Genomic DNA, 12227 nt, shown 5'->3' on the forward strand with positions numbered 1-12227 from the left:
TAATTAAAAAAAAAATTTTTTTGTTTTTATTTGTCGTGTTTTTGATTGTTATTGTGTATGGTTTTATTTGTTGTTGTAAAGCGCTTTGAGATCTCCATTTAAAAGCGCTATAGAAAATAAAGTTTATTATTATTATTATTAAGAGACACATTTGGTTCTCTCCCACAGCCTTCGGTCACCGTGGACTCCCTCATCCTAACCAAGGACGCCATAGGCTTTCCTTCGTGGTGGACAACATCACCCCCTCCAGACCTTCTCGACACCCCAACTCAGGTATGTCTTCTAGACTACAACACTCTGCTTCCTCTATCGCATTTCATTCATGAATGGGAGCGTCTACCAGGGGTATCGCCTTGGGTTCTCCGCACAATTCGGCCGCAATCCTCCCCGCTTCGACGGGGTTCACCTGACAGTAGTAAGCAGCGCCTCAAAGGCTTCTGTGCTACAGCAGGAACTGTCCTCCCTCCTCCTCAAGGGAGCAATAGAGGAAGTCCCTCAATCGGACCTGGAACGAGGCTTTTTCAGTCGCTATTTTCTTGTGCCAAAGAGGGACGGCGGTCTACGACCCATTCTGGACCTGCGTCATCTCAACCTCTCCCTTTACAATGGGAAGTTCAAGATGTTGACGTTAAAGACTATTATGTCTCAGATTTGAGTGGGAGACTGGTTTGTCACTGTCGATCTGAAAGATGCTTATTTTCATATTCAGGTCGTTCGGCGGCACAGGAAGTTCCTTTGGTTTGCTTTTGGAGGCAAGGCTTACCAATACAAGGTTCTTCCCTTTGGCCTGGCTTTGGCTCCGAGGACGTTCACAAAGTGCATGGATGCTGCTCTGGCCCCTTTGAGGCTCCAGGGCATTCGTGTACTCAACTACCTGGACGATTGGCTTATCCTGGCCCACTCCAGGGAGTCAGTGAGCCGTCACAGGGATGTCGTCCTACGCCACATTCGTGCTCTTGGCCTCAGAATGAACACCAAGAAGAGTGTTCTCTCCCCCTCCCAACAAACTATGTTTTTGGGAGTGCACTTGGATTCCATTCAAATGCAGGCCCATCTAGCTCCTGCCCGGATTTCCGGCCTCAATACATGTTTGGCCAGTTTCAAGCTAGTCCATCATGTCTCCGTGAGCACTTGTTGCAGGCTCTTAGGCCTCATGGCCGCAGCCTCCCCTGTGCTGCCTCTGGGGTTGCTTCACATGAGGCCGTTCCTTTGGTGGATGAAACTTTCAGGGGTCCACTCCACAGGACGAGCCACTCGCCTAGTAAGGGTGTCGCGCAGTTGTCTTCGCACCCTTTTAATATGGCGGGATCCCCGTTTTCTCCAGAGTGGAGTCAGAATGGGCTCGATTCACCGTCGTCAGATGGTCACGACGGACGCATCCCTGACAGGCTGGGGTGCGGTCTTCGAGGGCAGACCGGCGTGCGGAGTTTGGGCAGGAGAGTTCCTCTCATGGCACATAAACTGCCTGGAGTTGAGAGCTGTCTTCCTGGCATTGATTCACTTTCTCCCCTCACTCAGGGGGTGTCGTGATTGTCAGGACGGACAACATGGCGGTAGTGTCCCATATAAATCGCCAAGGGGGTTCACGGTCGCGCACCCTAAACAGGCATGCACGCCGTCTCCTCCTTTGGGCTCAGGACAAGTTCTTCTCCTTGAGAGCGGTTCACGTACCGGGAGTAATGAACCTCGCAGCCGACTTTCTATCGAGACAGAAGCTCAGGTCGGGGGAGTGGATGTTGAACCGCCAAACGGTAGCCCAGATTTGGAATGTGTTCGGCAAAGCGGAAGTGGACCTCTTTGCGTCGCAGGAGTCGTCCCAATGCCCGCTTTGGTTCTCCCTGAGTTCCACGGCACCTCTGGGCATAGATGCGTTCGCTCACCCTTGGCCGGACATGAGGCTGTACGCGTTTCCGCCCGTCAAGCTGATTCTGGCAGTTCTGTGCAGGGTCAAGGAGAGCGGTGTCCGTCTCCTTCTCGTAGCCCCGTTCTGGCCATCCTAGACGTGGTTCTCGGAGCTGATTCCTCTCCTGTATCAGTCCCCTTGGGAGATTCCGATCAGGCAGGACGTGCTCTCTCAGCTTCAGGGCAAGATCTGGCACCCTCAACCCGAGATCTGGAAGCTGTGGGTATGGCCCATCCAGGGTCACAGGTTTTAACTTCTGGCCTTCCTGCTGAGGTTCAGGAGACTATTGCTAGTGCTAGAGCCCCCTCCACTAGAAAGCTGTACTCTTCCAAATGGAAGGTCTTTGAGTCCTGGTGTTTAGCCCAAGCAGTGGACCCAGTCAGCTGCCCTATTGGTTCAGTGCTAGAGTTCCTGCAAGAGAAACTTGCGGCAGGGGCAGCTGCTACCACCTTAAGGGTTTATGTTGCGGCCATCGCCTCTCGAAGAGAGCTGGATGAGATTCTCTTGGGGAGACATTGGTTGGTCTCTGTGTTTATGCGTGGTATCTGGCGTCTGAGACCAGTACGCCCAATTGGAGTTCCTTCTTGGGACTTATCAGTCGTCCTTGAGGGTCTGATGGTGGCCCCATTTGAGCCCTTAGAGTCAGCTCCAGAACGGATTCTGACTCTTAAGGTTACTCTTTTGTTGGCGCTTACGTCTTTGAAAAGAGTTGGGGACTTGCAAGCTCTCTCTGTAAGCGAGATGTGTATGGATTTCGCCCCGGGTCTGGTCAAGGTGACTTTACGGCCTAGACCTGGCTATGTTCCTAAGGTTTTATCCGGCATCGTTTCGCTCTCAGGTGGTCACACTTCACTCTTTCCATCCTCCTCCTTTTTCTTCAGGCGAGGATGAAAGGCTTCACTTGCTCTGTCCTGTCCGAGCTTTGAAGATCTATGTGGACCGCTCCAGCCATTGGAGGAAATCTCCTCAGTTGTCGGTATGTTTCGGTGCTGGCCGCTGTGGGCTTGCCACATCGAAGCATAGAATCTCTCACTGGGTGAGGGATGCTGTTTCGCTGGCATATGAGGTGTGTGGTCTTTCTTTCTTCACCATTCGGGCGCATTCTACTAGGAGCGTGGCTTCCTCTCAAGCTCTTTTTAGAGGGTTCCCTCTAGAGGATATTTGTGTAGCGGCAGGATGGTCCTCTCCGCACACTTTTATCAGGTTCTATAACTTGGATCTTGACACGGCTCCAGGTTCCCAGGTTTTATCTGCTTGAGCCAGCCGTGTATGCTGTCTGGTTCGTCAACGGGCCAAATAGGGCAGCTTTTTTAGCTTGACATGTTTGGTATATCGTTCCCAAAGCGTCTTAGCTTACGCAGCGTTGAGTGAACCTATGAAAGAGAACATCTCGGGTTACTCGCGTAACCCTTGTTCTCTGAATAGGGAACGAGACGCTGCATTTGCTGCCAAGCTCCTCACGCTGCCGACAGAGGCCTTTTCGGCAGAGAAATCTGAGGAACAGATGGCGCGTTCGCCAGTATAAGGATGGCGACGTAAGAACGTCGAAGACGGCATCCGTGCCATCAGCCAATGAATTGGCGTGATTCTATAAGGGCTTCAGACAATCGGCACACCTAGAGGGCATTTCCAAAGCATCTTAGCTTACGCAGCGTCTTGTTCCCTATTCAGAGAACAAGGGTTACGCGAGTAACCTGAGACATTTTGAGGGTCTGAAAGCAAAGTTTGGTTTTTCAGCAAGATTGAGTTGTTTTGAGTGGAAAGCTTCATTTTGACCTGAATATAGGAAATTTGGGGAATTGAGTTAGAAGTTATTGATTTGGATTTCGCAAAAAAAAAAAAAAAATGCATAATTTCAAGAAATGTGTTTAAGCAATCGAGAAAAACTGTAATATAGTCTTTGTAAACAACTGTACTGTACTACTGTACTTGTCAACTTTGAAATAACTGAGAGGTGATAAAATTCTGAATCATTTAAATTTCAATGATATTGCACAGATATATACTCACCCCTACTTGTTCAAACAAACGCTTTATTAAAAGTCACTGGACTACATAAAAAGAAATGACAAGACCACATACGGTGGAATACCATCTGCTCTGGCAAGCGGCTTAGACAATTTAGTAGTCTTGTGACTTCTACATATGTATATTTGCCAAAGTTACTTCCTGTGTTTTTACAACTGAGGACGGTGTTTAGATGAACACTGAAATGTCTTGTGGTTTCTTATGTGTCCAGTGATTATTACATTTGTTTGAACATTTTACCTAGATGTTTTAGTAAATCATGAATTTAGATAGATTTACTCCTGCTGTTTATTTTATTAATTATTCTGGAACTGAATCCACTCCATTCGGAAAGAAAAATATTCAAAAGAAGCTAAACACATTCAATTTATACCTTAATGACAAAAATATGATTGTTTTCCAGTACAACAACAAAACAAATCCAGTGCATCACACATGCGAAATAGGGTGATATGTAATAAATTACCATGTTGGCTTCTGAGATATGGTCAATACTGGCTACTTCAATGGCCATGGCAACATTCACAGGAGGTCCTGAGGAGACAAAAATAAATATATGATTTAAATGATCAGACTTTACTTGTCATCTAAATTGAAATAATTTGATTAAAAAAACAGTACTCTTTAAGCTTTATTGTAATTTTCCAAACCTTTATATTCCAAATATTAATATGAACCTTGATAAAAGATAAAAATGAAGTAATATCAAATAAAATAAAATTTAATTAAAATTTTAAATAAAAAATTCAAAAATGTATGGTACGAATGGTACGTTTAGGAAAGAAAAACACATTGAGCCAGGACTCAAGGTCTCCTGAAGCGATACCATACAATATGTCAGAGCACAACCCACAAGGATATGACATAAATCTGTCATGTTTGCAGGGTGCCACATTGTAAACATTTTGAAGTAGTTCCCAAAGCAATTGAGAACCTTCAAACCTGTTTATGCTTGATGCACATGTGTAAGGGTCAAAGGACTAAAGACGCAAGAGCCACCTGTCCACCTCATTCACTTTCCGTTTTATAATATAATATTCATATACACTACCAGTCAAACTTTTTAAACAGTAAGATTTTTAATGTTTTTAAAGAATTCTCTTCTGCTCACCAAGCCTGCATTTATTTGATCCAAAATACAGCAAAAGTAATATTATAATATTACACAGTAATATTGTGAAATATTTTTACTATTTAAAATAACTGCTTTCCATTTGAATATATTTTAAAATGTAATTTATTCCTGTGATCAAAGCTGAATGTTCAGCATCATTACTCCAGTCTTCAGTGTCACTTGATCCTGCGAAAATCCTTCTAATATGCCGATCTGCTGTTTGAGAAACATTTATTATTATTATTATTATTATTATTATTATTATTATTATTATTATCAATATTTAAAACAGTTGAGTAAATTTTTTCAGGATTCTTTGATGAATAGAAAGATCCAAAGATCAGCATTTATCTGAAATAAAAAGCTTTTGTAACATTATACACTATACCATTCAAAAGCTTGGAGTCAGTGTGTGTGTGTGTGTGTGTGTGTGTGTGTGTGTGTATATATATATATGTATACATATATATATATATATATATATATATATATATATATATGCCAGATGTATATATACAGTGGGGCAAAAAAGTATTTAGTCAGCCACCAATTGTGCAAATTCTCCCACTTAAAAAGATGAGAGAGGCCTGTAACTTTCATCATAGGTATACCTCAACTATGAGAGACAAAATGAGAAAAAAAAATCCGGAAAATCACATTGTAGGATTTTTAAAGAATTAATTGGTAAATTCCTCTGTAAAATAAGTATATGGTCACCTACAAACAAGCAAGATTTCTGGCTCTCACAGACCTGTAACTTCTTCTTTAAGAGGCTCCTCTGTCCTCCACTCGTTACCTGTATTAATGGCATCTGTTTGAACTCGTTATCAGTATAAAAGACACCTGTCCACAACCTCAAACAGTCCAACTCCAAACTCCACCATGGCCAAGACCAAAGAGCTGTCAAAGGACACCAGAAACAAAATTGTAGATCTGCACCAGGCTGGGGAGACTGAATCTGCAATAGGTAAGCAGCTTGGTGTGAAGAAATCAACTGTGGGAGCAATTATTAGAAAATGAAAGACATACAAGACCACTGATAATCTCCCTCGATCTGGGGCTCCACGCAAGATCTCACCCCGTGGAGTCAAAATGATCACAAGAACTGTGAGCAAAAATCCCAGAACCACACGGGGGACCTAGTGAATGACCTGCAGAGAGCTGGGACCAAAGTAACAAAGGCTACCATCAGTAACACACTGCGCCAGGGACTCAAATCCTGCAGTGCCAGACGTGTCCCCTGCTTAAGCCAGTACATGTCCGGCCCTTCTGAAGTCTGCTAGAGAGCATTTGGATGATCCAGAAGAGGATTGGGAGAATGTCATATGGTCAGATGAAACCAAAATATAACTTTTTGGTAAAAACTCAGCTTGTCGTGTTTGGAGGAGAAAGAATGCTGAGTTGCATCCAAAGAACACAATACCTACTGTGAAGCATGGGGGTGGAAACATCATGCTTTGAGGCTGTTTTTCTGCAAAGGGACCAGGACGACTGATCCGTGTAAACGAAAGAATGAATGGGGCCATGTATCGTGAGATTTTGAGTGAAAACCTCCTTCCATCAGCAAGGGCATTGAAGATGAAACGTGGTTGGGTCTTTCAGCATGACAATGATCCCAAACACACCGCCCGGGCAATGAAGGAGTGGCTTCGTAAGAAGCATTTCAAGGTCCTGGAGTGGCCTAGCCAGTCTCCAGATCTCAACCCCATCGAAAATCTTGAAAGTCTGTGTTGCCCAGCAACAGCCCCAAAACATTACTGCTCTAGAGGAGATCTGCATGGAGGAATGGGCCAAAATACCAGCAACAGTGTGTGAAAACCTTGTGAAGACTTACAGAAAACATTTGACCTCTGTCATTGCCAACAAAGGGTATATAACAAAGTATTGAGATGAAATTTTGTTATTGACCAAATACTTATTTTCCACCATAATTTGCAAATAAATTCTTTAAAAATCCTACAATGTGATTTTCTGGATTTTATTTTTCTTCTCATTTTGTCTCTCATCGTTGAGGTATACCTATGATGAAAATTACAGGCCTCTCTCATCTTTTTAAGTGGGATTACTTGCACAATTGGTGGCTGACTAAATACTTTTTTGCCCCACTGTGTATGTATATATATATATATATAGATGGATAGATAGATTTGTTTTTTGAGGGGGGGGGATTATAGAAATTAATACTTTTATTTAGCAAGGATGCTTTAATTGATCAAAAGTGATGATAAAGACATTTATAATGTTACAAAATATTTCTATTTCAGATAAATGCTATGCTTCTTAACATTCTATTCATCAAAGTAAAAAAAAAAAACTACCTTGCTGAACTACAGTAAATGCAGGCTTGGTGAGGAGAAGAGAGACTTCTTTAAAAAAACATTAAAAATCTTACTGTTAAAAAACTTTTGACTGGTAGTATACATTTTAATTATATAGTAATATTATAGTATTCTATGATTTATTATTCAGGTTTGACTCCTGCAAGTAATGAGTTAACATTCTGTCAGTTTGAATGATATTGCATAGGCAACATTACGTGCACATTTAGACGTTTGGTCATTCTATATTTTAGGGTAAAATTCACATCAGTAAAAAAGTGTAAAAATGGTATGCCTTCTTAATAAAACAACTCTTGGTTTCAGTTGTTATATTTTATCAGTGTAACTTATCTGCTATTTTTATTAGTGTAACAAACTATGTCACTACACACATTGATTAGGTGTTACATTTTGAGTGACTCAAATATTCATTATCTATTTTCGCTGTTAAAAATTGCTGTAAAAAACGGCCAAATTTTGACAATAACATACTGTTTTTCATTAAAGCAGTGCATTCTGGGCAATATTTGTCATTTTCAAGAAAGTAACCTGCTGCAATTAACAGTGTTCAAAGTGTTCGGTGTTCAAAGTCGACGTTCAAAGACTGTTTCAAGTCACACCCTACACCCTCATTCACTATTCCCTACATGAGTTTACTAATATAGTCCACCTGACAGAGAGAATGAAAACTAAAAAAGTGAATTCAGGCACTGATGAACACCTGCTGTTAACGAGCAGAATCACTGATGGAAAGAGAAACAAGAACTTTAAATAAGACATGAGCAGAAACACGAGCTACAAGCACAGCCTTAGATAAGAACAACTGAAAAAAATAAGACTCTCAAGATCTTGGCAGAGGAGAATTAAACAAACAGCTTTACCAGCTTCACTCATTACTTACTAGATTGACTTTATTTCTGTCAGATGTCTACAAAAGTTTTTTATTTTGAATTACAGAGGTTTAGATGTTGTTTTATTGTTTCCATTGATTCTTAATGTGTGTTTTATAGCATGTCAGGGGTTTTTTTGCGCGAGTGACAGGTTTAATCTTTCATAACAGCCTGTTTACAACAGGTTAATGATGATTATCTCATTACTGAAACATAATCAACAATACTACATATTTTGCCTTGGTTCTTTTTTGCCACAAGAAATGTGTTTGAAAACACATGGTTACAGACCAAGAAAAGTTAATGTTAAAAACTCAAGGGTCAAGAGCCCAACTAAAGGAAACACTGATCTCCATCATGGTAGTGTTAAAAATAATCTAAACCTCTGTTAATTCTCAAAAGGATCTTCTGTAGAAGTCTGACAGAAATAAAGTCAATCCGGTTAGTAATGTGAAGCTGGTAATGCTGTTTTAGGAGTTGTTTAGTCAGATCGTGAGAGATTTAATATCTTCTTTTATTTCATTTGATTTCATCTAAGGCTGTGGCTGAAGTCAGTTGTATTTTTCTTTCAGTGATTCTGCTTGTTAACAGCAGGTGTTCATCACTAATGCACAATCATCACTTAATTAAGCACAGAATTATCTCATTAACTTCACTGATTCAGTGTTACTCCAACACTCTGTAGTGTGGACACATTATAAGTGTTCATTTAAAACCGAGGATATTCCTGTGGGGTTTAAAGGGTTAAAAACAGCATGAAACGTAATTTAACAGTAATAAACTGTCATTATTTTACGGCAACAAATTGTAGAAAAACAGTAATTTACTGGTAACCATGCTGCTAGTAGATTACTATAAAAATCAAGGAAAAAACAGTAATATACTGTAAAACACAACAGTCAGATTTACCAAATTAGACAAGTTCATTTGACTGAAATATTAGTGAAATTTCATTTAAAAAAAAAAACAGTTATGCAAAGTCATGAACTGATAAGGAGAACAAATATTAAACTGAACTGTATTTATGTAGTTTTGCACAAGAGCGATCTGTTAGTTTAATTTAGTTTTGTGGGTCACCATTGTGGTGGAGAGTAGAGCCTGTGATTCAGTCAATGATGAGCCACAAACACTGATGTTCTGCTGCTTTATTTAAAGGCAGTAACTGTTGAGTTGCTGATGCAGTGATAATCTCATTTCATAAACTTGTGCTATTGCTATTTAGTAACAAACTGCAAAGATTTGAGTAAAAGTCATGTTTTTACTGTTTTATTATTACACATTAAGTGTTTGCAGTTTTATATTGAAGGTCCCCTGAAATGCTTTGAAACACGCAACGTTATTCTATGTGTTGACGTCATTTTAACTGAAACAGGAAGACAGGGCGGGACATATCAAGCACCCTTTTTAAAATAGCCAGTAGCGTTCGTTTATATCACAGCTTGGGCTAAAGCAAACCCTTAAGAGCCGTTGAGCTCCGTAAAGCCGCATTTGACAGGGTATGACAGCCACAATCTCGTACATATTGCCATAAAATATAGCATTCTGTGTAGAATTCAAATAGGTCCGAAGCCGATACGTTTTGTGGTCTGCGCCGACTCGCACATGTGATCCGCTCCGTGCTATCGTATCTCTGGACCAGAGCAGAGTCTGTGGTGCTTAGCATGACACAGCATGAAACCAGACTTCTTTTTTTCCTCAATGGAAGGCATATTTACACTGTCTGAATCGTTCCCTGTCCCCTATATAGTGCACTACATGCCATTCACCATACAGAAAATACTAATTCTGTGAACAAGTGACCTATTTCAGCTGCGGCTTCAGTGTCCATTTGTAGTGTAGGGGGCGGGCGCTTCGAATTCTAGAGAGCATTTGATTGGACAGAAAGTTTGATGAGAAGAAGTACGATGTTACGGCAAAAACTTGAGCCGTTTTGGTAGAAGTGACGAACTGCAAGCTTTGAATGCTTATATCTTCTAAATGCGAATTTTGTCACTGTTTTGGAGCACACTGGCATACAGATAACCTTAAGTCTAACATATTGATAACACCCAAAAAAATTCATGGGACCTTTAAGAAATATTTATTTTTAGTGGACTCAAATGAAATAAGTTTACAGTACTGACACCATTAGTTTTTATCCTCGAATGGTTTGAAGCAATCGATTTCCCAAATTAAATGTGCATGGTATTATAACGGTAGCATACTGTAAAAAAAGAGAGCTGTAAATTAACAGTTGAGAGCTGTAAATTAACAACACACTACTAGAACCACCAAAGTCTCTTTAAGACAAGTCATGTCACTCGGCGGCCATCTAACCCTAACCCTAACCCTAAGTGCAGCGCCTATCTCTTTGAATGGGGAAACATCAAATTCTCCAAAACTGTTCACTAAGCTTATGATTAAATTTCATATTTGAAATCTGACAGCAACTGTATCATAAATGTTGTTTCTTTTGCTCAAATAGCGTTATAAAAAGCTTATTTTTCAGGCTAGATCAGCCACTGCGCATGCGCAGTCCTAAACGCACGTCTCAGAATGCTGACTGTTTCTATAGCAACCGGGACTTCTAACGGCAGCTGCAATGACGTGCTGACTTTACCAATTAGTGATTGGCTCTTTCATTCAGAAGGCGGGGCTTCCTGCGATTGAGCGGCCATATTGAGCGTTGCATTTTTCCCCATTCAAAACTACACGAGTGACACGTCTCGGGTATTCTATAGTCTTTGGAACCACAGCTGCCAGTATTTTACCGTTATTTTACATTGCAATTTTTTACAGTGCCCTGAAAAAACACTGAAACAGCATTATAGATATTTAAAATGTAAAAAAAAGTTAATAGTTGACTCAAGTAACATAGTGAACTGCAAAAATGTTTAATTTTAACATCTTTTAACTTAAAATGTATTTGGGTCAAAGACATTAAGATGTCCGCATCAAAAGAAATTTACAAAAGTGATTTTATAATAATAATGTTACATTGTCATTCAGAGTAACACAATATTTATGTAAAAATTCAAACAACATGCTTATTCTGACTCGTACATATTGAAATATATAAAAGAATAAGTGAACATATTAAATTTTATTGTGTTTTAAATGAGTACAAAATTCTTACTGACAACTGGGCAAAACCTAGGATAGTGGCAAATTTTGAAAATGTAAAATTACAGCTAATTAGTATTTGGGGTGAGAGTAATTAGTCATTTAATATGTCATAAACTGATTTTTGTTGTAAATATGCCTGACAAGATTGTTACACTGAATGACATTTTAGTGGGTGTCTTCTGTAAATCAAGGAGAAATGTATATTTATTTTTTTGCTCAGAAAACAAACAAACAAAATTGCAATTAAATTTAAATTAAACAGAAAACTTTTTTGCAACAACAATTTAAAGCAGTATCACACTTATTGTTTTTATGCTTAAACCCTTTTTCATCTTTGACCCATTTACATGTTATGTTTCAACTTGCAGATATAAAACATATAGCTAATTTTGTAAAATTACTGAAATATCCCTTAACTTAGTTGCCAGGTGACATAGTTGACCACTTCACCATTTTGAATCATAATTTCAATGGCAGGCCTTGTTTAGCCGACCAATGTTATTTTCTTGATCAGGTTCAATTTCAATAATTATTTGAAGAGAAACCATTATTACTGCAAACCACAACAATGTACCAAACATAGTTGACAGACAATATCTATGATAACAGGTCAGTGGAGATAAAATATATAGAAAAAAAAAAAAAAAACATACCATTTACCATGATGTGCTTAAAATGTCTGCCATATAAGAAAATTACATAACGTGATGCTGGTCACATGGTTTTGTAACAAATCTTTTTTTTTTAGTTTGCAGAGGGCTGTTTGGTAGTAACATGAAGTAACATTAGTAAAATTAAAAATGTTATTATTTGAAAGAAATAAGACATTGACTTCATTGACTTGATTTTCATTCATTATTTTGAAGACA

General features: G+C 39.6%; 1 protein-coding gene across 2 annotated transcripts in view; it reads right to left on the reverse strand.

The window, feature by feature from the left end:
• Positions 1-12227, reverse strand: part of gabrd (gamma-aminobutyric acid type A receptor subunit delta) — a 68556-nt gene that overhangs the window by 26135 nt on the left and 30194 nt on the right. For both annotated transcript variants that reach the window (XM_058784034.1, XM_058784033.1), the window contains exon 3: positions 4398-4465. In XM_058784034.1, the coding sequence (XP_058640017.1) occupies positions 4398-4465 (68 nt within the window). The remainder of the gene's footprint in view (positions 1-4397; positions 4466-12227) is intronic.

The sequence above is a fragment of the Onychostoma macrolepis genome, chromosome 08 (assembly GCF_012432095.1).
Source record: "Onychostoma macrolepis isolate SWU-2019 chromosome 08, ASM1243209v1, whole genome shotgun sequence".
NCBI lineage: Eukaryota > Metazoa > Chordata > Actinopteri > Cypriniformes > Cyprinidae > Onychostoma > Onychostoma macrolepis.